General features: G+C 43.6%; 1 protein-coding gene across 1 annotated transcript; it reads right to left on the bottom strand.

The window, feature by feature from the left end:
- Positions 1–365: 365 nt before the first annotated feature.
- LOC110963709 (nuclear receptor subfamily 5 group A member 2-like) lies at positions 366–26,782 on the bottom strand. The gene is made up of 7 exons (XM_022212178.2): positions 26,663–26,782; positions 26,262–26,364; positions 26,007–26,148; positions 19,689–20,314; positions 14,357–14,476; positions 4,932–5,079; positions 366–686 (listed from the first exon to the last, which is right to left on the bottom strand). Exons 2-7 carry the CDS (start codon positions 26,361–26,363, stop codon positions 439–441), a joined length of 1,386 nt encoding a protein of 461 aa, XP_022067870.2. The 5' UTR covers position 26,364; positions 26,663–26,782; the 3' UTR covers positions 366–438.
- Between the last annotated feature and the right edge of the window lie 313 nt (positions 26,783–27,095).

The raw sequence follows: 27,095 nt of genomic DNA, 5'->3' as shown, positions 1-27,095 counted from the left end.
AAGTAGTACCATTACCTGTTGTACATGTTTCATGTGGCCTCATAAAATCCACAAAGTAGTAGGACACCGACTTGCACAGGTCTTTGTATAACACAATGACTAGCCTCAGTTCAAATATGTATTGTCTACAACTCACAAATACATGTTTTAAAATAACAGTCCAAGATTTACAATTCCTTTTACACTGCCAAGGAGCAGCTTTAGCTTTCATTTTCTTCTGATGAAAATCTTCTTTTGCAAAATGTCAGATCTGGGATTTAAGTACAATGTTTTTTTCAGTGAATACAAGCCACATCTTCCCAATATTACTTTTTGTACGTATTACTGCTAAATCTCAGTCTTAAAACAAAGGAAAAAACCAGGGATGAAGAGCATTATTTTTATTAAACATTTATCACGGCTTAATGTTTACATATGCTATCATCTGCACACAAGTCTTCATGCTTGCTTGGCACTGAGCATCTCACTGAGCAGGTTGTTGCATGGCATCTCACCACTCAGGTGTTTGAAGTTCAGGTAATCTTCCGTGAGGGTGCTGAGAGACCGTAACTCAGACAGACACAGCAACAGATCAACGAAGCGGCTGAGGTACTGTGAAGAGGTGGTTAGTGTATACTCCAGCAAGGCTCTTTCAACCTGTTCTTGCACACCTTTTATTAACCCATGATCTTCAAGCTCTTTCACATCTGGTCAGTGGGGTAAAGAGAAAGTGAAAATGTGAAAAATTGTAGAAGTATCCTAAAAACTACAATTTATAATAGTCATTCTTTTACCTTGTCTAACTGCCGGGACTGACATTTCATTTCATAATTAAATAAAATGTCTTAATGTCATAATGAAACGCTATCATAATAGGTGGGTACTTTGACCTAAAACATTTACCACGTACACACGTGGACAAAATTGTTGGTACCCCTCAGTTAAAGAAGGAAAAACCCACAATTCTCACTGAAATCACTTGAAACTCACAAAAGTAACAATAAATAAAAAATTTATTGAAAATTAAATAATCAAAAACAGCCATTACTTTTGAATTGTTGATTAACATAATTATTTAAAAAAACAAACTAATGAAACAGGCCTGGACAAAAATGATGGTACCTCTATAAAAGATTGAAAACTATTTGACCAGAGTGACATGATTAACTCAGGTGTGTCATTTAATTGACATCACAGGTGTTTCCAAACTCATAATCAGTCAGTCTGCCTATTTAAAGGGAGACAAGTAGTCACCCTGCTGTTTGGTGAAAAGGTGTGTACCACACTGAACATGGACAACAGAAAGCGAAGGAGAGAATTGTCCCAGGACATCCGAAAAAAAATTATAGACAAACATCTTAAAGGTAAAGGCTATAAGACCATCTCTAAACAGCTTGAAGTTCCTGTGACAACAGTGGCTCATATTATTCAGAAGTTCAAGACCCACGGGACAGTAGCCAACCTCCCTGGACGTGGCCGCAAGAGGAAAATTGATGACAAATTGAAGAGACGGATCATTGGAATTGTATCCAAAGAGCCCAGAGCAACCTCCAAAGAAATTAAAGGTGAACTCCAAGGCCAAGGTACATCAGTGTCAGATCGCACCATTCGTCGTTGTTTGAGCCAAAGTGAACTTCATGGGAGACGACCAAGGAGGACACCACTGCTGAAAAAAACTCATAAAAAAGCCAGACTGGAATTTGCAAAAATGCATGTTGACAAGCCACAAAGCTTCTGGGAGAATGTCCTTTGGACAGATGAGACCAAACTGGAGCTTTTTGGTAAGGCACATCAACTCTATGTTCATAGACTCAAAAACCAAGCATACGAAGAAAAGAACACTGTCCCTACGGTGAAACATGGAGGAGGCTCAGTAATGTTTTGGGGCTGCTTTGCTGCATCTGGCACAGGGTGTCTTGAAAGTGTGCAAGGTAAGATGAAATCTGAAGACTATCAAGGCATTCTGGAGAGAAATGTGCTGCCTAGTGTCAGAAAGCTTGGTCTCAGTCGCAGGTCATGGGTCTTCCAACAGGACAACGATCCAAAACACACAGCCAAAAACACCCAAGAATGGCTGAGAGAAAAGCGTTGGACTATTCTAAAGTGGCCTTCTATGAGCCCAGATCTGAATCCCATTGAACATATGTGGAAGGAGCTGAAACATGCCATTTGGAGAAGACACCCATCAAACCTGAGACAACTGGAGCTGTTTGCTCATGAGGAGTGGGCCAAAATACCTGTTGACAGCTGCAGAACGCTCATTGACAAATATAGAAATCGTTTAATTGCAGTGATTGCCTCAAAAGGTTGTGCAACAAAATATTAAGTTATGGGTACCATCATTTTTGTCCAGCCCTATTTCATTAGCTTGTTTTTTTAAATAATTATGTTAATCAACAATTCAAAAGTGATGGCTGATTTTGATTATTTGATTTTCAATAAATTTTTATTTATTGTTACTTTTGTGAGTTTCAAGTGATTTCAGTGAGAATTGTGGGTTTTTCCTTCTTTAACTGAGGGGTACCAACAATTTTGTCCACGTGTGTATTATCTAACATCAAGTCCTGTACACTGTCTAAAAGTTACAGTGCTTATCATAAGTATTCACCCCCTTTGATGTTTTACCCTTTTATTGCTTTCATAAATCAATCCTGGTCAATAAAATTTAGCTTTTTTAACAAAAAAAAAATATTGGAAAAAACTCTTTAATGTCAAAGTGAAAACAGATTTCTATAAAGTAATGTCAATGAAAGAAAATTATATAAATGAAAATAATTGCATAATTATTCACCCCCTTCAAGTCAGTATTTCGTAGATGCACCTTTGGCTGCAATCACAGCAGTGAGTCTGTATGGATAGGTCGCAATCAGTCTTGCACATCTTCCCACTGCAATTTTGCTCCATTCTTCTTTGCAAAACTGCTCAACCCTGTCAGGTTGCGCAGGTATCAGGCATGAACAGCCCTTTTCAAGTCCAGCCACAAATTCTCTATAGGATTGAGGTCTGGGCTTTGACTCGGCCACTCCAGAACATTTACCTGGTTCTTTTTTAACCATTCCTGTGTCGCTTTTGCAGTATGTTTTGGATCATTGTCTTGCTGGAAAATAAATCTTCTCCCAAGACGTAGTTCTCTTGCAGACTGAAAAAGATTGTCCCCCAGGATTTCAGTGTATTTTGCAGCATTCATTCTGCCCTCTATCTTTACAAGACTTCCAGGTCCACTTGCTGAGAAACATCCCCACAACATGATGCTGCCACCACCATGCTTCACAGTGGGGATGGTGTGTTTTTGGTGATGTGCAGTGTTTGGTTTCCGCCAAACATGACGTCTTGTCTGATGGCCAAGAAGCTCAATTTTGGTCTCATCAGACCAAAGAATCTTCTTCCACTTGACCATGGAGTCTTCCACGTGCTTTTTGGCAAACTCTAGTCCAGATCTAATATGACTTTTCTTCAACAGTGCCTTTCTCATTGCCACTCTCCCATAAAACTTTGACCGGTGAAGAACCTGGGCAGCGGTTGCTACATGCACAGTCTCTCCCATCTCAGCAGCTGAAGCTTGTAACTCCTTCAGAGTAGTTGTAGGGGTCTTGGTGGCTTCTCTCACTAGTCTCCTACTTGCACGGTCACTCAATTTACGAGGGCGGCCTGATCTAGGCAGATTCACACAAGTGCCATATTCCTTCCATTTCTTGATAATTGATTTCACTGAACTCCGGGGGATGTTCAGTGCCTTGGAAATTTTTTTTTGTAACCATCCCCTGAATTGTACTGCTCAATAACCCTTTCCCTGAGTTGCTTAGAGTGTTCTTCTGTCTTCATGGTGTAATGGTAGCCAGGAATACTGATCAGTCACTCTCTGGACCCTTCAGACACAGGTGTTTTACAACTCAGTCACTTGAAACACACCCACACCACTCAGGTGATCTTCATTTCACTAATTGTGAGACTATTGGCAACAATTTGATGGACCTCTATTGAATTAGACCATTAAATTAAAAAGGGGGTGAATAATTATGCAGACAATTATTTTTATTTATATCATTTTCTTTCATTAACATTACTTTATAGAAATCTGTTTTCACTTTGACATTAAAGAGTTTTTTCCAATATTTTTTGTGTTAAGAGAGCCTCATTTTATTGACCATGATTGATTTATGAAAGCAATAAAAGGGTAAACCATCAAAGGGGGTGAATACTTATGATAGGCACTGTATTACTGTATGTATTCAACTCTATATCGAAGCATGGAACCATGTCAAAGAAATGTGAATTTTCTGGACAGGAACTTTGTAATTAATTAGTAGAAAAAAAAACACAGAACATAACCACCACGAAACAACTGGTGTATTCTATTCATGGACTTTTTAAATGCTATGACTAATGAAATACATTTTCACTAGCAAGGGCCACACCATCAGTTTGAAGTTTGATTGTTTATTGGATGCAAATGAGCATTATATTGGTGATGACTGAGATGAGCTGATGTAGAGTGGGGAAATGCTTAATCTAGGATCAGCATTGGCTCCTGGGCTGGCGGACCCCCTAGGAAAAGGAGATGACAGGAAAGGAAGGCAGAAGTAACAGAAGGGTGGGTGGTTGGGACATGAGAAACAAGAAGAAATAGATGGAAAGAGCCAAATGGTATGAATAGATGTGTGACAAGAAGGTGAGTGACTGATGTGTGGTCCTGCTCCTGAACTTCAGGTAAAGATTTTATCTCAATTAAGCCCTTGTTTCTCTTTTCTAAACACAATATCAATAATGGTGCCACGTCCCTGGAAAGGCTCTTGCAGCGGAAGGGGTCTGTATTTGTACAGATGTCTCTAAAAATATTAAATCTGAAAGTTATCTTTTATAAGTACAGTCATGAAAAACACAATTAGTGTTAAATTCCAAGACTGTTTTAGTCAATATGAAACTCCAAGTTAAAAGCACTAGTTGTCACGAACCTGGATTAAAGAGGATGAGAAACTTGATGCAGGCAAACTCTTGGCGATCCACCTTCAGGATGTGAAGCTTCTCAACCAGCTTTTGTCCTCTCTGGGTCAGGCTGGCCAAAGCAGGACCAGCATGAAAGACTATATCTGATAGCTCCACCTGAACCAAAGGAAACATCTATTGACATCAGAGCAATCACTACTCCCTCTGTACTCTATTTTCTGAGCTTTCCTATTAATGTGTCACACCTATTTTCCAAAATATATTTATAAAATAATAATTATTGGGGCTTGCAATTAAGAATGTGCACTCAGATCTGCCAGGACACGTCATGGATTATTACATAAAGATTTGAAAAAACAACATACTATCACCCCGCCAAACATTAAGCATCACTGAGAGGTAAGGTGAATAACACTGATGATCTTCCTACAATGGCACCTGTCAAGGGGTTGGCTATAATTGCGTGAACAGTCAGCACTTGAACTGCATGTGTTGTAGCCAGGAAATGTCAGTGTAATTTTTGTATCAAATTGTGATGGCTGGATGACAAGGTGACAGCATTTCCAAAGGGCAGCCCTTGTGGGATGTTCCTAATATGAAGTGGTCAGTATCTAAAAAAAAAGTGGTTCAAGCAAGGATAATTCCACAAAAGGTAAAAATAAAAACAAAAAACAAAACAAGCCTGATCCATTGATCTTCCACGGATCTGCTGTTACTGTTTTGTGGAAAAAATGATAGTAGTGGCTCATCCTCATGTGACCGGCTGATTAGCCGTCATACCATACAGCTGTGGGGTGGAACTAATTGGCTTAGCCGTTGCAGCCAGGGGGAGTTAAATTGAATGACGGACGTAGCTCCAGTACACTCCTGAACACTCTTGGAACCATAGACATATATACGTAGACGCCTCATTGACTGCGGCTGCCCACTCAAGCGGCATGCCTGCAGGGCGGCCATCTTGGAACGGGGCCACTTGCTCCTACAGTGCATTACTTCCATAGAGGAATGATGTGCTTATACAATTAAAGTTGTCATAAGTCACTCAATTCTCAAGCAATTTTGATGGGGTTTGCTTGTAACAAACGCCAGACATGCTAGACAGACAGACAGACAGATAGACAGACAGACAGACAGATAGATAGATAGATAGATACTGCTATTATTACTACTATGAATAATAATAATAATTATTATTATTACTATTAATATTATATCAATTATTATTATTATTACTATTATTACTGCTATTATTACTATTATTTTTATCATTATTATTATTACTGTTATTATTACTATTATATCACGTGTATAAATCATGTTCTTTGGGAAAGCTTAAAGATGTGAGAAAAGTAGCCAGAGATAAAGAACTGTCTACAACAAAAATAATTCCATCATAAATCAGGGCTATTATATCAGATGCTGTATTCTAACCCACCATTTACTGCAGTTAGTCTGTTTTTTTTTTCTTTATAACAGGCTGTTGCTAGGAACACTAGATTCATAACATCGAATTTTAAACAAAAAATTGTCTCAGATTAGTTATTTCACCGGTAACCAGATGTGTAATACACAGGATGATGTAGAGAGCTGGTTAGATTATGGGTAGAAGGCAGAAACAGAGCTGATGGGGTTCTATCCGTCTGCGTTTATTTCGCTCTAGCGATGACAACCTGCTAACAATATATTATTCCTTACATACATGCTATCTGTGAAAAGTAAACCCACGAGCTCTTGTTTCCTCACAGCGCTCATTAGAGCATCCATAGGCTGAACAGAAGTCTGGCATCTTTAAATAACTATGCTGGAGTCAGAGGGAGATAGTGTGTAGCTTAAGTGTTGAGTGGCAAAACCAGCATTGTAAAAAATATCCGAGCGTCTGGTATAGTAGCTACTCGTGTGACGTTTCTAAAAAATCAAACAGTTTGGCAATCAGTTCAAAATTCAGCGAATATTTCCACTTTGAGATTCAGCAGTACCTCTTGCCTCCATGGATGTCTATGCACCACTGCCTCCGCTGGCCCCGTTTCAAGATGGCGGCGCTGTAAGCACGCCTCTCAACAGCCTATGAGGCGTCTATGTATATATGTCTATGCTTGGAACAGGTACACGCGGTACAGCATGCAAAACGCTGGTAAGCTGTGAGTTTTATATTAATATTGTTTGTTCTTTTAATAGTAGCATTTTGCAGCTGCGGTCCAGAGTCTGCTGACGGTGTCCCGGCTTAGCGGCGGCGTCATGTGCTTGTAGGATCGGACAGCTGAGGTAACCAAAATGTTTGCTTATGCTTATTGTAATCGTTAATTATTGTAATCGTGTTTAATTATTTCTTGTTTCATTACAGTTTTGCCTCTGTTGCCTTGTTTTATTGGAGTTTATCTTGGTTGGGGTTTCTTTTCCTTTTTTCCCCGTTAGTTTATAGTAGTTTTGCCTCTGTTTATCTGGTTTTAGTTTCTTGTTTTCTTTTAGGTTGCCGCGGCTGTGCTTTGTGACTCAGACAGGTTTCTTCCATCCATAGCTTTGCAGAGCTCATGTGACCTCCAGTTTCAATAACTGTTTATATTAACATTAGTGTGTGCCCTTAGGTTGCCGTGGTGGTGTCTTCTGGTTCATTAGTCAGGTTTCTCCACTACATAGCTCTGTGTGTTGATTATATTTTTGTATAAATAAATTTGTATTTATATTTTCTCATACAGTTGCCTCTGTATTCATTTGTGCGCTTACCTGTGTTTCCAGTAGGGGAACCCTCTGTTAAGAGGCAGTATCAATAACATTCCTAGGGTGAATGTCCCTAGGTGGTGTTGTCGGTTCAGTGTGTTGAAAGCCTGAAGGCCCTCACCAGTCCTAACTTGGTTACACCTTTTTTCTGGCGTTGTCGGCAGGATCCTTCACAATCAGAGGCGATTGTAGTTCTGTTTATTTTAGTTGGCTTTGTAGTGGAGTGTATTGGAGGGCTGTACCCCTTTTTGTGGTTGGGAGTAGACGGCTGTTGTGAGCAGAGCATAGCCTGGGGAGTATTCCTTTTTCTTTCTTTTTCCCCCTGTTTTCCTATAAAACAAGGCAACGATTGGCGCAGCGTGGGATTTGTTGCTGGTTCGAGGTTGTGACGGCTGACTGACTGCGTGGGTGGTTGCTGGAGTGTTCCACCATGGCAGAGGAGCTGCAGGACCTCAGGGAGCGAGTGAGGCAGCTACAGGCGGACAACCGGCGGCTACAGGAAGCAGCAGAGGCGGCGGCAGCACAAGCTGGCCCAAGTGCCCCAGGACAATGATGAGCACTGGGGGGCATGAACGCATCATCTACCTCCCACGAGAGAGAAGGTGTCCCATGTTCCGGGGTACCCATGGTATTGGAGTAGATGAGTGGGTGGAGGAGGTACAGGCCAGTATGAGGGCTAGACATTTGGGTCCCAATAGGGCTGGACTCAAATATCTGAATATTCGTTCGGTACGGCGGTATCCGGATATTAATTTTGGTATCCAAATATTCACCCCCGCCCCCTCCCCGCCCGTCGGACGTTACCGGGCGGAAAGAATATGCAGCCTCACTGTCTTCCCTCGGCCCATATCGGCTCATCTTGTTTTGTGATCACATAAACATAAACACATATGTCTATAGCATATACACATATGTCTATGTGATCACCCCCTCCTCCCCCAGACGAAAATATTAGGAGCTCGTCTCTTCCCTGCACCTTCAGCCCACTTCGACCAATCCCGCCGTGTTCTTCGGCTCATCTTGGCTCCTCCATTCGTGTTTGTAAACACCACCCGAATGGCCAGGTGGCTGCCGACTCTGACGTCACGCTTCACTTCATTGCATAAACACATGCTGAAGACCTCCGCTGTTTGGAAATTCTTCAGTTTAACTGAAGACAAAACGAAGGCACAATTTGCACCCTGGAGACCAGACGAATGGATCCGAATATTCGGGCCGTCTCTGCCACAAGCCCCCCTTGATGTACGTGCAGAGGCTATTAGATGGGAATGTGAGGGCAACCCTGCTAACGGTAAACTCCATTCTATTTCACCTTTTTGTGCTGTGCAGAGCTCTAGTGTTCGGTGTGATGTTGGTTGTTCCTCTAGCAGTTCAAACACTGAACAACTTGCAGGTTTGACTGCTTTGGTACATAAGCAGCAGGAGCAACTTAACCAGCTCACTGAAGCCCTTAAGGTGAGGCAAGCACCCCTGGACCCTCGACCTGGTCGTCTTAATAATATTGCATTTAGGCGGTGTCAACAAACGGGCCATTATGCCCGAGAATGTGACAATGCATGTGTCTCTTCTGGCTCTGTTAATCCTCCACGTCCAGCCCATGTTGCTGCCTTTGAGCCAGTGGGAAACTAGAGTCCCCTAATGTGTAGAGCCAAACACTAGGTGGGGGGCTGGCAGGCTCCACAGACCCTAGCTCAGTAGATGAGGCACTGATGGCCTGGTTAATTGTCCCCAAGTGACCATTAAAATGGCAGGTGTTGATGTGAGGTGTGTGTTAGATACAGGGTCTATGGTATCTACTATTAGAGTTTTTTTCAAAAACACTTTCAGGATAAGTTGAAGCCCTGTCACTGGTTGCAGCTTCGGGCTGCTAATGGTTTGGGGATTCCCTACGTTGGTTACATGAAACCCGATGTTGAGGTGTTGGGCAACTTTATCCCGAGAAGAGGTGTGTTGGTAGTTACAGACCCCCCTGAGCATGCCACCCCGTCTGAAGTCCCAGGGATTTTGGGAATGAATATTATTAAAGCTTGCCATGACAATCTCTTTTCAGAGCATGACTCCCAGCTGTTTGACCTCCCTTCTGTATCCGGTGCCCCAGAGCCATGGTTGAGGGCTCTCAGCTGTGCCATCAGGCTGAAATTAGGACCCCTGCTGTCAAAGCAGGGTTAGCGAGGCTGAGAGGAAAGAGGTCAGTTTGTATACTCTGAGGCACTACTAAGTTGGTTGCTGCTACTTGTTCAGCATGGTTTGGGTCTTCTGGGTCGGCTTTGGTGGAGCCCTTGACCTGTGGACAGGGACTCCCTGAAGGGCTGTTGCTTTCTCCTGCTTTAGTTAAGGTTATTAGAGGAACTGTCTACATCCCTGTAGTTAATGTTGGTGTAGCTCCTGTAACGCTCCGAGACCGACATCCTATAGGGCTTTTGTCACAGGTAGAGATGGTAGGTCTACCACAGGGGGTTAGTGAGGTCTGGTCTGATCAGGTAGAGGGTGTGGCTACCGTGAACTCTCAGGTTAGAGGGAGTAGTTCAGTGCAGGAACAGATCAGGGCCCTGGATTTATCTGTTCTTTCAGAGGCGGAACAGCAGAAAGTGAGGTCACTGTTGCTGAGTCATGAGCCAGTGTTTTCCGCATTTGAGGGTGACCTCGGCTGTACCAACCTTATTACGCATGACATCCCACTTATTGATGATGCACCTGTGCAACAACGTTATAGGTGAATTCCTCCATCTGAGTATGACACGGTGAAAGCCCATATACACCAGCTGCTGGAAACCCAGGTGATTAGAGAGAGTTGTAGTCCCTACGCTTCCTCCATTGTTTTAGTGAAGAAAAAGGATGGTACTGTGCGTCTTTGTGTGGATTATCGTCAGCTAAACCAAAAGACCAGGAAGGATGCCTTTCCACTCCCTCGCATCGAGGAGTCTTTGGACGCCCTGTCTGGGGCTAAGTGGTTCACTACAATGGACTGGCTAGTTGCTACAACCAGGTACCAGTGACAGAATGTGATGAAGCAAAGACTGCTTTTTGTACCCCATTTGGCTCGTTTGAGTTTAACAGGATGCCATTTAGGTTGTGCAACGCACCAGGGACCTTTCAACAGCTGATGGAGAGGATGTTTGGGGCGCCGCACTGTCTATCATTATTGTTGTACCTTGATGATATTATTGTCTTTTCTTCCAGTGTGGAAAAGCACTTAAGCCGTTTGGATGCTGTTCTAAGTCGTTTGCAGCAAGAAGGACACAAAGTCAAACTGGAGAAGTGCTCCTTCTTTCAGAGTGAGGTTCAGTACCAGGGTCACCTCATCTCTCAGGATGGAGTCTCTACTGACCCCAGCAAGATCTCAGCTGTTGCAGGTTGGCCCCGTCCTACCACTGTCTTTGAACTCGGGTCCTTCCTTGGGTTTGCCAGCTATTACAGGTGCTTCGTGGAGGGTTTTGCAAAGCTGGCTGCCCCCTTGCATCGGCTGGTGGTTGAGTTGGCTGGCACAAAGAAACGGAAGGGACAAGGCCCAGGACTGGAAAATGGCTGGACAGAGTTGTGAGGAGAGTTTTCAGAAGCTGAAGGCCTGCCTGGTGAGTGCCCCCACTCTTGCTTTTGCTGACTTATCTCTCCCCTTCATTCTCGAGGTCGATGCTAGCCATAGAGGACTAGGCGCTGTCCCAAGAACAGGGTGGCAAAGTGAGGCCTGTCGCCTATGCCAGCCGGAGTTTGCACCCAGCTGAAAAAAACTACAGCTCTATGAAGTTAGAATTTCTTGTTATGAAGTGGGCAATGACGGAGAAGTTTAGAGAATACCTGTGTGGCAAGTCATGTGTGGTTTGGACTGATAATAATCCTTTAAGCCATTTGGAGACTGCTAGGTTGGGTGCCACGGAGCAGCGATGGGTGGCTGAATTGTCTGCTTTTGACTATAGCGTCTGCTATCGCCCAGGCCGCATCAATAAGAATGCAGACGACCTCTCAAGGCAGACAATGCTTGAGGAAGCCCTCCCGGGAACAGCAGTACCAGATGCTCTGCAAAGGTCAGCACAATGGGATAAGCAACAAGCTGCATTGCAGTCTGAGATAACTGTCCTCCCCTCTTGCACTCCAGCAGACTTGCAGATACTCCAGCAAGCTGATCCAGCCATCGGAGCCTTTCTCCACTTCTGGCACCAGCAGAGGGAGCCAAGTCAGGCCGAACGACAGGGGCTGAGCCCCCAGGTGAGAGGGTTGGTCCGGCAGTGGGGCCGACTTGTGTAGATCGGAGGCCTCCTGTATCGTCGGCTGTTCCGTCCTGATGGTGGGAAGGAGGTCCATCAGCTTCTTCTTCCTGAGGCTCTAAAGGAGGAAGTATTGACGCAGCTTCACCAGTATCACGGGCACCAAGGCATTGAGCGGACCACTGAGTTGGTAGGAAAGAGATGCTACTGGCCAGGGATGGACCATGATGTGAAGGAGTGGTGCCAGTGTTGTGAGCGCTGTGCCCTGGCAAAGTGTACGCAGCCAAGAGTCAGAGTGCCCATGGGTCATCTGTTGGCTGCGAAACCTAATCAAGTGCTGGCTATAGACTTCACCCTGCTCGAGCCAGCCCGGGATGGGAAAGAGCTTGTTTTGGTGATGACGGATGTCTTTTCTAAGTTCATGCAGGCCATACCTACCCAAGACCAGAGAGCAACTACAGTGGCAGAAGTGTTGGTGAAAGAGTGGTTTTATCGCTATGGAGTTCCTGCCCGCATCCACTCTGATCAAGGGAGAAGTTTTGAGAGTGCCCTGGTTCAACAGTTGTGTGCACTGTATGGAGTGAAGAAGACAAGGACCACCCCCTATCACCCACAGGGAAATGGTCAGTGCGAAAGGTTTAATCGGACTCTGCATAACCTGCTGCACACCCTCCCACCGGACCAAAAGAGCCACTGGCATCTCCCTCAACTTGTGTTTAACTATAATTCCACTGCTCATCAGTCGCGGGTGAGTCGCCACATTTTCTCATGTTTGGTCAGGAACCCCACTTACCTGTAGATTTCCTGCTGGGTCACCTTCCAGAGTCTTCCGAGGGGAGAGTGTGTGACTGGGTGGCCGAGCATCACTGGCGACTGGAGGTGACTTTTGACGCCGCAAAGGACCAAATGGAGGCTGCAGCAATGTGGCAGAAGGAGAGACATGATCGAGGGGTGCTAGATCCACCGCTGGAGGAAGGTCAGAGGGTGTACCTGCGGGACTGTGCCACTCGTGGCCGTAATAAGATCCAAGATGCATGGGGATCAACTGTCTTTGAGGTGGTGAGACCACCTGTGCCAGGAGGAGTGGTGTACTCTGTAGCCCCAGTCAATGATCGGACCCGTGTGAGGCAAGTGCACAGGACAATGTTAAAGCCAGCCCTACTTCATTTACCCAGAAGAACTCCAGTCAAGTTGTTGCAGTCCCCTGATGTGGCATCAAGGTCAAGAAGTGAAGAAGAGGACCCTGCAGATGATGGCATGTGGGTAGTATTGACGGCACCCACAAGGAATCAGACCACTCCAACTCGTCCAACATCACCATCCAAATGTGCATCCCCTGCCACGATCAGTACAGGGCTACAGCAGGGCTACAACCTCTCAGGTAATGAGTTCTGGTAGTCCAGCTACTTGTATCTTTCGTCCATGGTCATAGTTTTAGTGTATGTGGTTATCAGCTGATAAAACTTTTGGGGGGAGGCAGATGTGACTGGCTGATTAGTCGTCATACCATACAGCTGTGGGGTGGAACTAATTGGCTTAGCCGTTGCAGCCAGGGGGGAGTTAAATTGAGTGACGGACGTAGCTCCAGTACACTCCTGAACACTCTTGGAACAGGTACGCACGGTACAGCATGCAAAATGCTGGTAAGCTGTGAGTTTTGTATTAATACTGTTTGTTCTTTTAAGAGTAGCATTTTGCAGCTGCGGTCAGTCTGCTGACGGTGTCCCGGCTTAGCGGCGGCGTCATGTGCTTGTAGGGTCAGACAGCTGAGGTAACCAAAATGTTTGCTTATGCTTATTGTAATCGTTATATTGCTTTATCGTTGTTAATTATTTCTTGTTTCATTACAGTTTTGCTTCTGTTGCCTTGTTTTATTGGGGTTTATCTTGGTTGGGTTTACTTTTCTTTCTCCCCGTTAGTTTATAGTAGTAGTTTTGCCTCTGTCTGGTTTTAGTTTCGCTTTCCTCTAATGTGTCTTGTTTTCTTTTAGGTTGCCACGGCTGTGCTTTGTGACTCAGACAGGTTTCTTCCATCCATAGCTTTGCAGGGCTCATGTGACCTCCAGTTTTAATAACTGTTTATATTAACATTAGTGTGTGCCCTTAGGTTGCCGTGGTGGTGTCTTCTGGCTCATTAGTCAGGTTTCTCCACTACATAGCTTTGCAGGGCTTGTGTGACTTCTAGTTTTAATGAGTGTATTTATATTAATGTCTGTGTGTTGATTATATTTTTGTATAAATAAATTTGTATTTATATTTTCTCATACAGTTGCCTCTGTATTCATTTGTGCGCTTACCTGTGTTTCTAGTAGGGGAACCCTCTGTTGAGAGGCAGTATTAATAACATTCCTAGGGTGAAAGTCCCTAGGTGGTGTTGTCGGTTCAGTGTGTTGAAAGTCAGAAGGCCCTCACCAGTCCTAACTTGGTTACACTTATTTGAAATAACATGGTTTCCTATGTGGATCTGGATAATTATATTCATAATATAAAGGCAGCAGATAAGCAAAGACAACTCACCTCCTGCCCAGTGACCAGGAGCAGACTGCCCTCTTTGCCATACAGGATCTGTCTGGAGATGATGTCCAGGAGCAATAGTTCACTCCAGCCATGGTGCAGTAACTTCATCTGGTCACTAACCTTAGAGCATAGAGAAAGACCTTAAACCATTCATTAACTAGTGTGCACAAAGCCTGAAGTATGTCTGGATAACCAAAGAATGTTGATAACCACTGTTGTGATATCCATGATCTCTGAGTGGTAGCCATTATATCTAATTATGGTTTCAGGTTTGGCAAGACAACATGCACAAAGGCGCTTCATAGTACACCCCTCTTATTTAGCAGAACTCTTGCCTCATCATATCGTGGTTATAGCACTGACATTGACCAACCACATGTTTCTAGATGTTCTGAGAAGGCACAAAAATTCAGGTAATCGAGTCTTTGAGATGACTGCCCCAAACTCTGAAAAAGCCACTGTCTTTTAAATGACAGGGCAAACTAATGGAAAATGGTCGCACCAGCCATAGTACAAGATCTCAAAATGCATTTTGCACAGCTGTTGCCCCAGGATATAGGCCTAGCCAGGCTGGGGTCAGCCCTCACATAGCATGAAGGTGAGTGAGGTAATCTGTTGACATGTAGGTGGCCTGTCTTCTTTCTCATGCAGATGGTTTGTCTATATTAATGGCAAAAGAAACACGAGGGCTGAAGTCAGCTGGTTCATCCCTACAGTTCAATGGCTTGAAGAAGACATTCAGTTGTACAGTTTTGCAAGGTCTATTGGTAAACAATTGTGGTGATGGAGAGATAAATCGGGGAGAATCGGGAAATGAGGAGGCTGTTGTTGGAGAGTAAAAGGTGGGAGAATTTTGACTAGCAATAATATCACAGGAGCAGGCAGAATAATGTGGCGAGGAATGGACTGATAGATAAGACAGAGTTTATTGATCCCACAGTGGGGAAAGTTCACCCTTACAGCAGCTCCAAGGAGTCAAAAAGTATAAAGCCAGTACAAGAATAAATTAGAAATACACAGTGCAAAACCACAGAGAATATTATATCCAAAAGATGATTTTTTTAAAAAGAAGACTATATACAGGAGGATGAGGTCATAACAGTCATTGCACATAAGTGGTATGCGTATGCAAGGGGGGGAAAGTGTAGCAGTAACAGAGGTAGACCAGTGGAGTTTATAATGTGATATTGTAAAGTCTGACAGATTGTAGAATAAATGACCTGCAGAAACGCTCCTTCTTACACTTAGGGTGGAACAGTCTGTCGCTGAAGGCGCTGCTTAATGAGTTCATAGTCTGATGCAGAGGGTAGGAGGTGTTTCCTATGAAAGTGGACAGTTTGGCCAGAGTCCTCCTCTCTCCCACCACTTCAGTGGAGTCCAGGGGGCAGCCACAGACTGAGCTGGCTCTTTATATCAGTCTGTTCTTATCTCACTCAGAGCACCCGCCTCCCCAGCCCACCATTGCAGAGAAGGCCACTGATGCCACCACAGTGTGTTAAGAGTTCCTCAGCAGCGGCCTGAACACACCAAATGATGCGATTCTCCTCAGCAGGTATAAACGACACTGATCTTTCTTTTAAAGAGAGTCAGTGCTACCTATCCAGTCTAATTTGTTATTTAGGTGAACAACCAGGTTCTTGTAGGTCCGCACTCTCTTGATGTCAAGTCCCTTGATGTTTATCAGTGGAGTGATTGAGGGTTTTCTGTGGAAATCGATTACCATCTTCTTTGTCTTGCTGGCGTTCATTTGAAGGTGGTTCTGCTCACACCAATAGACAAAGTCCAATATGATCTTCCTGTACTCGCAGTTGTTCCCCCCAACATGCATCTTATGACAGCAGTGTCATTGGAGAACTTCTGGAAATGACAACTGTCCATGGCATACCGGAAATCTGATGTGTATAGGGTGATGAGAAAAGGTGAAAGTACTGTACCCTGGGGGGCTCCTGTGCTGCAGACCACCACATCAGACACACAGTCCTGTAGCCTCACATACTGCGGTCAGTCAGTGAGGTAGTCTGTGGTTCATGCAGCCAGCTGGTCACTGACCACCGCTCTCTCCAGATTCACCCTAAGCAGCGAGGGTTGAATTGTACTGAAGGCACTGGAGAAGCCGAAAAACGTGATCCTCACAGTGTTTCCTGTGTCTTCCAGGTGAGACAGGGATCTCTGCAACAGGTAGATAACGGCATCATCCGTCCCAATGCCAGCCTGGTACGCAAACTGCAGGGGATCCATGTTTGGGCTCACCAGGGGGTGGAGATGATTCAGGATGATCCTCTCGAAGCCACTAGTATGAAATGGTTGGGCTCCTTGGGGCACGAGGTTTTTGGTACCAGGATCACACAAGAAGTCCTCCACATGGCAGGAACACTTTGTCGTCTCAGGCTTAGGTCGAAGATGTAGCAGACCACCTGGCAGAGCTGGTCTGCACAGTCACTGAGGAGCCTGGAGCTGATGCCATCAGGACCCGTGACTGTCATGGCTCAGGTCTTCCTAAGCTGCATTCTCATCTGATCCACTGTTGGTGTGAAGAGAAGAAGAGAAGGTGGGGGAGAGAGGAGAGCCCCAGTGACAGTGATGGTGAAGGAAGTGAGGGGGAGGGACGAGCAGGGAAGAGGAGCTGGAGGAAGGCTGGACAGTGCTCAGGCTGGAAAGGAGGGGTGAGAGCATTGTCAAATCTGTTGAAAAACAGGTTTAACTTATTAGTCCAGCCTTTACAGGGTTCCTCTTTTTTGCCTTTACCCTGCCCTGATATGGTCTAGATCAGGGGTTGGCAACCTTTAACACTCAAAGAGCCATTTCGACCCGTTTCCCACAGAAAAGAAAACACCGAGAGCCGCAAAAACCTTTTGGCATTTATAATGAAGACAACACTGCATATATCGCTTTTTTACCTCTATGCCCTTGTTAATTTTGAATTAATTAATAAAAAAATACATTAAAAACATAATGTATTTAACCGCACCTTTCTCAGTTCCCAAATTTCTGGCACACCGATAAGTCTGTTTTCTAGCCGTGAAGAAGATTCACAGGATGCACTGTCAGCGCACAACAAAGTTTGGTGAACAGCGATTGAAGACGAGAACACTCTGAGCGTGTTGAGCAGAAAGTTTCTTTTAAAAATCTTCCTGATGGCAGCTTGGATGAAAACGTGGTTATTTGGAAATTGTGCAACAAATACTTTTCTGATCACCGCAGCACTTCAAACCGGTGTATCCATCCCATAATAGACCACTTTTCGAGATGCTAAAGGTGCTTGAGTTTACAAAAAGCTTTAAAATATTGAATATAATCACTATAAATGGACTTTGAGTTTGCAGTAATCTGTAAATGTAGTAGACAGATAAATATAAATGAAATATACTTGTGCAGGACTCTGCTGTGAAGGCGGAGACGTGCGGCGGTGGTGTATTTGCGACAATAAAAAAGACAGAAATTTGAAGGAGCGATGGCTAGGATTTAGGAATGGTGGAACCGCCGCTGCTGAATGAATGTAGAGCAAACACTGGGATCCGAAGATCAACAGGACTCCAAATGAATACACTGTTAACCTTTCCTGCTCAGCTCCCGACCGTGGTCAGGAAGCCCAGGGGAGGACAGTTTTCCAGGGCCGAAGTTACTGTTGTTACTTCAGGGTTAACCCCCTTCACTTCCTCAGCACTCGTAGAAGGCAAAGGCACAGGAGCCCGGCCTTACTGAAGAATACTGCAGCCTTTATTGCGAATTAACAGTGGCTGAACCATACAGTCGCGCTAACCCAGCAGCTACACACCTCTTCTCTCTTACTCCCCGAACTGACTGTCGTCTTCCTCGCTCGCGCTGCATTCAGAGTCACTCGGACATCTTGCTCTCCCCCTCTCACACACACACCCACGCTGCTATCTCTCTCCCTCTCTCATAACGGAGCCACACACTCTCATAACAACACGCAGACCGGCGAGTGTCGGAGATTGACGACTCGGACGCATATTTTGACAGACAAAAATTAAGATGTTTTATTTTGATGTTACAAGATCACAATAATCTTCAAATTTAGAATTACATTTATAAAACTAACAAACTAAAATAAAAGAAATTTTAATTAAATAGCCTGCTGATTATTAATTTTCCAAAACTACAGGGAGCTGCAACAGAAGGACGAAAGTGCCGCATACGGCTCCGGAGCCGTGGGTTGCCGACCCCTGGTCTAGATTCTCTCCAGACCTCTCTTGTGCTGATATTCTGGAGCTGATCCTCCATTTTCCTCTTGTAGTTGGCCTTATACCCTCTAACCTTTTCTTAAAGATCCCTCTGTACCATCCTCAGTTTGTCTCTGTCACCCAAATTATAGGCCCTTCATTTCTCCAACAGCAAGGCTCTCAGCTCAGGCATCACCCATGGCTTGTTGTTTGAGAAACATTGCACCTTCCAAGAGGGCACAGTGGTTTCTACACAGAAATTTAGGTATCCCGTGATGCAGTCCATTAAACTGTCAATGTCCTGTCCATGTGGCCCATAGAACACCTCCCAGTCTGTGGTGTTAAAAGATTCTTTGAGTGCCTCACTGACCTCCTCAGACAACTGTTTCACACACTTTTTGGTTGGGGGCTGTTTCTTCACCATCGGTGTGTAAGCAGGGAGCAGATGGACCAGGTTGTGGTCTGACCGGCCAAGGAGGGATGGAGGAGGAACTGAAAGCATCTGCTGTGTTTGCATAGAGCAGGTCCAGAGTTTTGTTGTCCCTGGTGGGGCAGTCCACAAACTGATGGAAGTTAGGGAGAGTAGCAGACAGGGAAGCATGGTTAAAATCCCCGGTAAGGAAAAAGGTTTCAGGGTGCGCTGTCTGTAACTGTGAAACCATACTGTGGAGGAGCTCGCAGGCTGATTCGGCATTGGCTGTTGGATAGGCTGAAGTTTCAGTATTACAGCAGGTGATTAGTTGAACAGGTGATTGCCCATGAAGAGGAATCAGTTGGCCCCATCCAGTCACAGACACAGAGAGGTTACAAATAAGATAAATGAGAGACAAGAGGAAGAGGGAGAAAACATTGGAAGCACAACAAACAGGGAAGATATAAATAGTATTGAATAGTTGTGCCACTACCCCCAACATTACTGGCAATACAGAGAACTAAAAAGGAATCAGATGATCAGACAGGTTGTAAACAAACATTCATCCAGGCTATCAAACAATCATATTTTAAGGTCAAAATTAAAGTACACACACCTGAACTCTGAAGCAGTATATCCTGTTTTATGAGGTGATAAGTTTCTTACACGAGTCTTCTTTAGGCACAGAGTAAAACTAAAGTAATGTACACGAAACCAAAGTCCACAGATAGGACCTTACCTTTAGTTGTCTGAAGAAGATGGATGTGCGTGCCCACTCTACAATGGAGCACAACATCTGGTCAGCAATGGTACACATCAGGCTGAAAGTTTCAGGGTCCCTGTACGTCTCCCAGCCAGTCTGCTCCTGCTGGAGACGAGCAATGATCTTACTCCGCAGCTGCAGCTCATCTGGATCACAGTGGAGAAACTCCAACACTAGCTGAGGTATCCTGGGACCTTGCACAGAGAAATATCTTGAGTACTGGTCATATGAATCAATGCAGATTGTGGAATTTGGGCCTGTTGAACTTGCCCAGTTGTTGCTGTACTCTGACTTGATGGCCAAGTTGGAAGGGTAGGTGAACTGGTACTGGGAGACAAAAGGTGAGTTGGAGGGCAGAAGTGAGGATGGTGGTGGTGATTTATCTGTGGTTAGTGGGGTGCTGTGTAGGTTGGCAGTTGGGTGGGGGCCACCAGTAAAGGCCGAGTCTCTCTGATCGGGTAAGGAGGCCCAAACAGGGCTGCTGTCTGGTCTGAGTCTTCTAGCTTGTATCAAAGTCTTTCCCCGCTGCTTAAGGGCACGATCATGCTTGTATATATGGCCAAACTTGTTCCTTCCACCTCTCATCCGATCTGCTCGAACAGCTGATAAGAAATGTTGATTTGTAAATCACAGTTCGTCAAGCTGATATTCAGCGATATAAAGTCAAGGCCAAAATGACTTGACCAATAGTTTTTTTTCTGGCTGGAGATGACATAAACAGGTGACAGGAGATAGTAAGACATTGGGATAGAGATACATTTTAACAGTTTTAACTAATTGGAACCATTTGTAGACTGGTGATCTGTCCAGGGTGTCCCCTGCCTTCACCCGTAGTCAGCTGAGATAGACTCCAGTCCCCTGTGACCCTAATGAGAATTAAGCGATGTATAGATAATGGATGGATGGAACTATTTGTTTTAACTAGGCTTTGATTTGCCACCTTGCTCAGAGGTCAGGTTCTGGCATAATGGTGTACTGAGTTCATAGGGTTGCACTATTTTGTCAATGGCACAGATGCTTCCCCGGCAGACTTATTTCATTCACAGTAAGACATCTGCTTGGCTGCATCTTGATCTTTCACTTTATCTTTTCCAAGTCAAATCTCAGTACACAACGATAAGAGGTTGTCATGAGATCCTGCAAAAGCTGCATCTTCGCATACTGTGGTAGGTATGCAACCTTGGGACCCATTGGCTGGTGGTGCCTGAGCTGTGGCCTTTGGCTCATTTTTATATCTTCCTTCTCTAGCTAAGTCAGTCGCTTACTGTTTTGGGACAGGATTGGGGTTCAGCTGAAAATATGTTCATCCCTGTCGGCATTCAACTGTAGTGTTAAGCAATAGTAAAGCCTGTTAGATGGCATAGTACTTACGAAATAGAAATAATAGCTACTGGACATAATTCCAGTTCTATGAGTAGGGAAGCTGCCTTCTAAGTGCAGTGGTCTAACTGTAAGTACATGCAACAGTCATTGGTCAGAGCATTAGGTATCCTGTTGTGATATTAACTGCTGTGAATCGTCACAAAGGCTGTTGATAAAGCACTCTCAGTTTATTTAGCATTGTTCTGCAGAAAATTAAGTAAATACAGTTGTATTTTAAAAGTACTGCTGTATGAACAAAAATGCAGTCACATTTGGTTTGCAAACATTTCAAACAAATAAGTGTCACGCCCTCTGCCCCTGGAGCCAGGTAGTGGCAGCTCTTTTCCCTCTTTCCTTCCTCCCTCTATCTCTCAAGCACAGTGGTTCTCAACCCTGTTCCTCAGGACCCCATGTCCTGCATGTTTTAGATCAGGGGTGTCAAACTCAGTTCCTGGAGGGCCGCTATCCTGCATGTTTTAGATGTTTCCCTGCTCCAACACACCTGATTCAAATGATCAGCTTATCATTAAGCTCAGCAGAAGCCTGATAACGAGCCTGATCATTTGAATCAGGTGTGTTGGAAGAGGGAAACATCTAAAACATGCAGGATAGTGGCCCTCCAGGAACGGATCTTGACACCCCTGTTTTAGATGCTTCCCTGCTCCAACACACCTGATTCAAATGATCAGCTCGTTATCAAGCCTCTGCAGAAGCCTGATGACGAGCTGATCATTTGAATCAGGTGTGTTGGAGCAGGGAAGCATCTAAAACATGCAGGACATGGGGTCCTGAGGAACAGGGTTGAGAATCACTAGCAGGTGGTGTATGTGCTTGGTATTGACAGGCAGGTGCTGTCACTCCAATCAGCTGAGATTGGTGAGCAGGTGAGAGCAATCAATCATCTGCCATCTCCTCCTACAAATAAGCACATGCTCTGCTCTCAGTTGACATTGGACCACTGAACCAGTCATGTCAGTATTTGGCAACCTGTTCATGTCTGGCTCTCTTTCCACTACCTATACTCACTGAACTCTCTTGTGTTTTAGTTTGGGCTCCCATCTGCTTGTACCAACCCGAATCCACAATCCATAATCCCACCATATCGGAACCGTGTGGAACTCTGGCATCTCAGCTCACCGGCAACACCAGGTTGGACAGCCTCCCCTCTGGAGCCCCCTCAACTGGACCATCGGCCCTTCTGCTGGACACCATGCCCCTCCACTGGATCACCTGCCGCACGCCACCCCCTCCCCATCTCAGTGGTATTATCAATTAAGTCCCTGCTTGATTGTTGAGCCAGTTTGTGGTACAGTTGCTGATAATTCTAGTCAATTCTAGCAAAACTGAATTGTTTTTCTTGTTTAAGGTAACTTTGTATTTTGTATATTGTTTGCTTCCTGACTAGGTCTTACCTTAAATGGGTCATTTGTAAATTCAGTTGGTTTTTGAATTAACTTTAGTTCCAGTCCGCCCTCCTGCTAGTGGGAGCTCTTGACTGTTCTGTTACCTTCTCGACCAGTACTTCTGGTTGTAGCTCCATCATCCATGTCTGTAGTTCTTTGTTGTTGTTGTTGTTGTTGCCCCCCCCCCCTTGGGGGCGGACTGTAATAAATATTTTGCCTGTCTTTGTGTTGTGTCCTTTTACGTCGCTTTTGAACCTCTGACCAAGGGATTTGTAACAGTGTGTTTTAACAGCAGTTTTCCCTTTACACAGTAACAGTTAAAACACTTCTTATAAATTTCAACTTAAACATTATTGTAATCAAATAAACCCAAACCTATTTGCCACTGCAGGGGCATTAATGTCTTATTTGGTTTATTATAGAAAATCAAGCTAACCTAAGCATCCAGGGCCACAATCATACCAGGAACCTTCCCAGGAAGAGCAAGTTAACATTTATATAGCTTTATTTTCTCTGAACAGGTACCAGCAGAAACATCTTACATTTATCAGGGAGCAGTATAAATGGGGTCGAGCACAAAGGAAAGTATGTACATAGCTGGGACTCACTGTGGAGATGACTTCTTAGTCTAAAGTTCATGTTGGTAACTTTCTCTCTCTTTTTTTTTTTTTTTGTAGGGCTTTAACATATAGAGAACAGTGGAGAGTGACAGGAAATGTGGGGAGAAGACCAAATGATCGGGGGATGAACTCAAACCCATGACTACAGTACAGGTGTAACAGGCCAGATTAACACTTTTAAAAAATTCAAAGGGAATAAAATAATTGAAGAAAATTAGGCTGTAAACAAAACATTATCAAAGATCAAAATTGCCTGCTTTCAATTACTGTGTAACTGATCATATTTTTATCTATTACTTTTGTATTATACTTACAATTGGCTTGAGCTGGGGGCCAGATTAACCCCCCTGGGACTACCCTGGGGGGTTAATCTGGTTTGTTACACTTGTTTGTCACACACAAACCTGTCAATGGTGCAGTTTGAGGCTCATATGTGCCCTCATTCGTTGTGATCCTAATAACGTTGACATCTTCCACAAAACTAATCAGAATGCAGTCTGCAGCTAACTACTTGGCTGCAGCTTGTCTTGATTTAGTCTATTTCTCCCACACACTGGGTCAAATGCAGTTTGCCGAAGCCCTTTCATTGTTCATTTGGGTGAGATGTGATGATGCCCATCCCAAGTCCAGATCAACATCCAGCCCTCCTGTGATCTATGGTATGTCTGTAAGTGTATTCAGAGCCAGTAAGCAACAGACTTTTACAATAATAATGTAATGACTGATGAATGAGTGAGATTTTATCCTGTTCTCTGGTCACTTATTGGACCTCCACACAGGCTACTGTGGGCTGTAGTCAATGTAAAAATAACTACAAAATCCGTATAACTTTGCTCCAGAATTAGCCGCTGTTCTCAGCTCTCACTCGAGACACCAGTATGGAGCAACACAGAAGTTTGGGGTCACCCAGGCAATCATGTTTACCATGACAACTCATTTTTTTCATGTGCTAACAAAATGGCACAAGGATTTTCCAACCATCAATTGGCCTTCCAACACCATTAGCTAACACAATGTAGCATTAGAACACAGGAGTGATGGTTGCTGGAAATGGACCTCTGTACCCCTATATAGATATTCCATTAAAAATCAGTCATTTCTAGCTACAATAGTTATTTACCACATTAAGTGTCTAGACTGTATTTCTGATTAAGTTAATGTTATCTTCACTGAAAAAAGCTGCTTTTCTTTCAAACATAAGGACATTTCTAAGTGACCCCAAACTTTTGAATAGTAGTGTATATTCATGTGAGACTAGACCCAAATTTATTGTACAAAACATAATGGAATAACAAACTAAAACAAAACCAAACGCAGCTGTAGTAATAGGGTAAAACAAACCTAGTAAATATGTTAAAGAAAAAAGATGTTAAAAAGAAAAATTATAAAATGTATCACACTAATACAAAGAAAGGCCTTTGTCAATTGTTCTTGCCTATTCCAAGTCAGAAGAAAGCTATTGGCCAAATAAATCGGTGTAAATTAAAATTTGTCTTGTATCACACTATTTGTGACCTCAGGTATTAGATTAAACTGCCTTAACTTGCTCATTCTTGAGGTTAATACAGCATTGCAACAGACACACAGTGTATACCTTGTTGGATCTCATGAGAATGAAAAAGTAGCAGGAGTCAAACACTTCCCTTTTTGCATCCTTTAGTTTGTAGAATTAAATGGATGATGGATAAAAATCAAAATAGAACCTCTTCATTTTGCAATAGCAGCAAGCAGTTTTGAAAGCTTTGTGTGTTCTTGGGAGCACGGTGTCGTAGATAACTCTAAGGCACAACCCATCCCTATGGTTAAACATGTTAGTGGCAGCACAGAAAGGAGCAGCAGGAACAGTAAGACTGCTGAGAACTGAGGGAAGGATGTCCTTAACCTCCAGCTCTGCTGAGTGACAGCTTTTCCCTCTACCCTCCTTTTGCCTCATTTCCTTTACCTCCTGTGAGAGTGAGTGAGGTCTGTTCATCTGAAACTCATCTATTCACTCCATAAAAGTCAAATTCAGACCACTACTTGACCATTAAACAACTCTAGTTAGCTAACCAGTCGCTAGGCAACCATTCTGCTCTTGCTGCTGCTTCTGCTGTTTGTGTACCATTGCTCACCTGAACTTCTACTACTCAGTCCCATTCATGTTCCTTCATTGTGTTCAGTTCTGTTCTTTGCTCTACAATGTGGTAAAAAATAAAAACACTTAGGTAAGCAGGTGTCCAACTTTTTTTCCTTGCACTGCCATGCGGATGGTCTATAAGGAGCATAATTCCAGCTCCGATCAGCGTCGGGTTTGTACTGATTGCAAAGACTGTGTGTAATTCTAAACCGAATGTTTTCATGTATTCTGGCTTTCTATTCTATTCTTACTACTATTACTATTATGGGTAAAAATCGTTTTTATCTCATGATTGACACTGCAATGAATTTAAGAAAAAAAATTAACATTAAACCCCACATCCAAAAAATGATTATTGGTTTGTTTTGAGAGTAATAAGCCTTTCTCTGCCTAATTTTTAAATCTCTTTGTTTTTGTTATTTATTGCATTCTTTTTTCTTTTTTTTTAAATGTTATGCTATTGGCATTTTGTGAAAGGGAACAAAAAAGTAAATGCATTTGTGTCAGAGTTCTAATAAATATGTTCAGAAGCAGGACACCCTCAGCGCATCTATAAGTGAAAGACAGAAGGGATTCCTTCCGTTTGTCTCCAGACTGAACCGCACAGTTTCTAAACACATTTTCCAACTAAAAGCTTTGTGGACCAGTGCTACTGAAAACTTGTGTCTGGCTGTGGCACAAAAACACTGAAGGGATTTATTCTCAGAATTAGTTCAGTAAATTCACATACCGTCACATGAACTCAGCAGAAGCTACGGATGGAGGTCCAGAGAGTGAAAAGCTCCTTTCTTACCTTCCAGCCGCATACCAACATGAAGACACTTCTGAAATCTGCAGAATGGACAGCGTCTCCTCTGAGCTTTATCAATTCTGCACTGCTGATTGTTCATGCATGTGTACTTCTTGTTGTTTTGAACCGTTCTTTTGAAAAATCCCTGTGAGTGTTTAAGACGAGAAAGGATCTGCTTGAAAAAGGCAGCTCTTTTGTCGCAGTGACAACATGATCTGTCTCCCGCCCAGTTTTCTAGCCAACAGAAAAATAATGTACCTTGCAGCTTTCACAGGTGAGTAGTCCGTAGTGATACCCAGACACTTTATCTCCACAGATTGGACACAGCTCTTCAAAACCCACATCATGTCTGGACTCCATTCTGGAAAACAGACCAGAGATGGATCAAGGGATTAACATTAGACTTTTCCCCTTTACACCTCCAATCAACAAAGAAATTAACAAGACTGAATTTAAGCACATTATGCAGACTAGAAAATGAAGTCTAACATATAAATCCAATATCCAGGAAAATCATTTAAAATATCTCTTAAAAAAAGTTATGAAAATGAATACACTTGTCTAGAAACCAACTGAACCATAAGGTAAACTATGTCATCAGGAAATAAGAGAAATTTATATCCCAGTATCATACCCAAAGCCCCTTCTCACTCTCCTACCTGTTGAATCTATGTAATGCTGCAGCATCTGAATTTTTAGCCAACTGAAATCAAAGCTGGTGAAAATGCTGCTTATTCTTCCAGCTGGCCCATGTGAAATGGAGGACAGTGATCATGTCATCCTGCTTCGGAGGAGTGATGCTCTATATGGTCCTGATCTTACACAGGTCCACAGTGCTGAAGCTCCAGCCAATGAGCATGTGTAATCGCTAAAACGGACAATCTGACCCCTATGTGTGTTCAACCTCCATAGTTAATTTGTCTTCACATACTTCTTCACTGTTGTAATGTGACAGAAGAATATCATGGTGATAAACAGTATTATTTATGTAGTTATTTTGCCTCTCCTATTACTGCTGTTGGACTGTAATGTTTAGGGTTCTGAAATATATATTACGATCTTTTGGTACAGCAGAAAGCACAGAATTTTCAT

This window comes from Acanthochromis polyacanthus, chromosome 18 (genome assembly GCF_021347895.1).
Source record: "Acanthochromis polyacanthus isolate Apoly-LR-REF ecotype Palm Island chromosome 18, KAUST_Apoly_ChrSc, whole genome shotgun sequence".
Classification (NCBI taxonomy): Eukaryota; Metazoa; Chordata; class Actinopteri; family Pomacentridae; genus Acanthochromis; species Acanthochromis polyacanthus.
The sequence above is the reverse complement of the archived record's forward strand: the minus strand, read 5'-3'. Positions and strand labels throughout refer to the sequence as shown.